The sequence below is a fragment of the Malaclemys terrapin genome, chromosome 7, assembly GCF_027887155.1.
Source record: "Malaclemys terrapin pileata isolate rMalTer1 chromosome 7, rMalTer1.hap1, whole genome shotgun sequence".
Classification (NCBI taxonomy): Eukaryota; Metazoa; Chordata; order Testudines; family Emydidae; genus Malaclemys; species Malaclemys terrapin.
The window spans coordinates 103,078,160-103,080,659 of record NC_071511.1 but is presented as its reverse complement, the minus strand read 5'-3'; the positions used below and the strand labels follow the sequence as shown (position 1 = coordinate 103,080,659).

Here is a 2,500-nt window from a genome sequence, read left to right as displayed (position 1 = left end):
AAAAATCTTTCAGTGTGTCTCCAATTATTCTAACAGTGAATATCTGATATGAGTTGCTAGCATGTTCACAAATTAAAAGAGAAACCTAATGATATTGCTTATGTTCATGCTGAGCATTAAAAGGTAATGTCTAAAAAGGTTTTATTGTGTTAATAAAACTCAGAGGTGGTCAAGACTTGGTGCACACAGGAATAGAATATAAAATAATCAGTCATAATGTTATGACTTCATTTTTCATTTATATTTTCAAGTTTGCCTTGAAAATCAGACATTGCACAAAAAGAAAAAAAGAACAAATTTTATCAAAGAAAAGGAAAAATTATAAGCATGACTTATCTTTAATGTTTTACATCAAAATGAAATTTCTGTGATATGTGTCATGTGCATAAACAACACAAGCAGCTTTTGTCTTTGTTGAATTTAAATGAAAAGTCCCTCTAGATATTAATATGTGGACTTCATTTGTTAGCCTGCTAAGTCAGGGACTTATAACAAAAGCTTTGTAAACAAAAGATTAAACTGAATCGAGCTTTAGAAAATGAAAGGAAAACAAGAGTCAAATAATCACAGATCAGAGTGGGGCTGCTTAGATTGAAATCACTACAAGCTACTGGAGTGGAAAATGTTTAATTGAACTATTTCATTACGCAGGAAGTTTATGTCCCTCTTGTAGAATCCAAAATATTTGTATCAGAAAATCCATTCCTTCCTTTCTTGAAAAATACTGTCCTGCAGAGATTAAATACGAACTCAGAAATTGTTGATTATCTTGATGGCAAAGAGGTGACATGAAACATATACCAACTTTAAAAATTAGTTATTTGAGTTTTTGAATAGTGTCATGTGCCTGTAGTTATAGCAACCTCGTGTGTGTGTGTGTGTGTGTGTAGAGAGAGAGAGGAGAGAGAGAAACGATTTCTTATACAGTGCTACTTTGCTAATCATAAATAGTACATTACACCACTTAGATATTTATAATAAATGAAGGCATAGGGGATAAATTGATATCCTTGATACTTTACTAACCTTTGGTAACCTTTCAGGATCACCTGGATGTCGTGGAATAACTTTCTGCAACCTTTGAAAGCCATAATCTATGGTTGGTTCATTAAGGGCTAAAACATAAACAGAATTGTTTAGTCAGTTTAATCACTATCTGTAGCTATAGATAGCAACAAATTTACAAAGAAGTGTGTAATTCTAATCCCTAAATCCCATCACACCAACAACCCCAATTTTTAAGATCTATCCCAAAGAATAGATTTTTTTTGTACACAAAAGCAATGATTATTTCTATCTATAATTAGACTGGGGGAAAAAGTCAAAGGACTTCCCAATATATTGCTAAAATGGTAGTGCAGTAACAAAGTTACAGGTCTTGAGGCCATATATAGCAATCACTGCAGTCATGATATGATGTCTGCATCATGGACTGGTTTCTATACTGGCCATGGATTTATGGGAAACTGGCAATTATGACATATGTCCAGCTATTGCTAGCTTCAGATTTATCCCTGTGGTCCTTTTTTGTCTAGCATATTGCCTGAGCACAAACCAGGCAGGAGGAGCACTTAATCTTGCAAAGCTTTAATAATCTGTGAATGGCTGACTACAAACTGATGTAGAGCACTATCATTCTACAGCTGCAATCCACTAGCCTCATGAAATTGCAGGCCACAAATAGTAATTAATCTTTTTATCCCTCAAATTGTAATTTTGACTATGAACTGTGCTTGGTCATAAATCAACAGCACATGCTGCTGTGTACAGTGCATGAATCATGATCCTGACTCAGTTAGACTGCACACATTGTGTTTAACAAGCTTTATAAGGAGTCATAGGGCTTTATTATAGCTCTGCCTGACTCAAACAAAAACTGAGCCTGGAGGCCCAAGGACTAGAGTTAAGATGAAAATACTTATTAGAGTATATTACTTCTTGATGTAGATATCGTTTTCAGCAGAGTAACTCCATGGTGCATGGCGCTACATAAATCAATGGGTTTTCTGAGACTAATAAGAACTGCCTCCACTATTCATTACTCAGCCTGCAATTTAGGCCATCACTCATTAGTCAGCATGTAATTTGATGATTAACACCATACAACTCAGCAGGTTTGCGGAGCGCAAGTGAACACAAAGGCTACAACTTACTAAAGGAGGGTTACAGTACAACATTTGAAAATGTTATCCGAAATAATTGGCCAACATTATTATCAAGTGCTTCAATTATTTGTGTAAACATGCACAGTACATCTTGTAATCAATGCAAGGAGGCTCACATCTATGCACTCAATAACACGACAGAAAGTTGAAGACTGCAATATGATTTGACATTCCATCATGCATCCCGGAGACAAAGGTCCACATAGGAATGTGAAGTAAGACATTTTCTTGTTAATAAAGCATTGATCCGATGTATTGATTTTACATGACATGGCTTTTGCTGGGATTTCGCCCTCCTTTTTCTTTGCAAATAGTAAAGCTCTTCAAAATGCCTT

The 2,500-nt window shown here is 35.2% G+C and overlaps 1 protein-coding gene across 8 annotated transcripts in view; it reads right to left on the bottom strand.

Moving 5' to 3' along the window:
• EBF3 (EBF transcription factor 3) overlaps positions 1-2,500 on the bottom strand; it is a 141,648-nt gene that overhangs the window by 15,044 nt on the left and 124,104 nt on the right. For all 8 annotated transcript variants that reach the window (XM_054033837.1, XM_054033843.1, XM_054033836.1 and 5 more), the window contains one exon: positions 1,027-1,115. In XM_054033837.1, the coding sequence (XP_053889812.1) occupies positions 1,027-1,115 (89 nt within the window). The remainder of the gene's footprint in view (positions 1-1,026; positions 1,116-2,500) is intronic.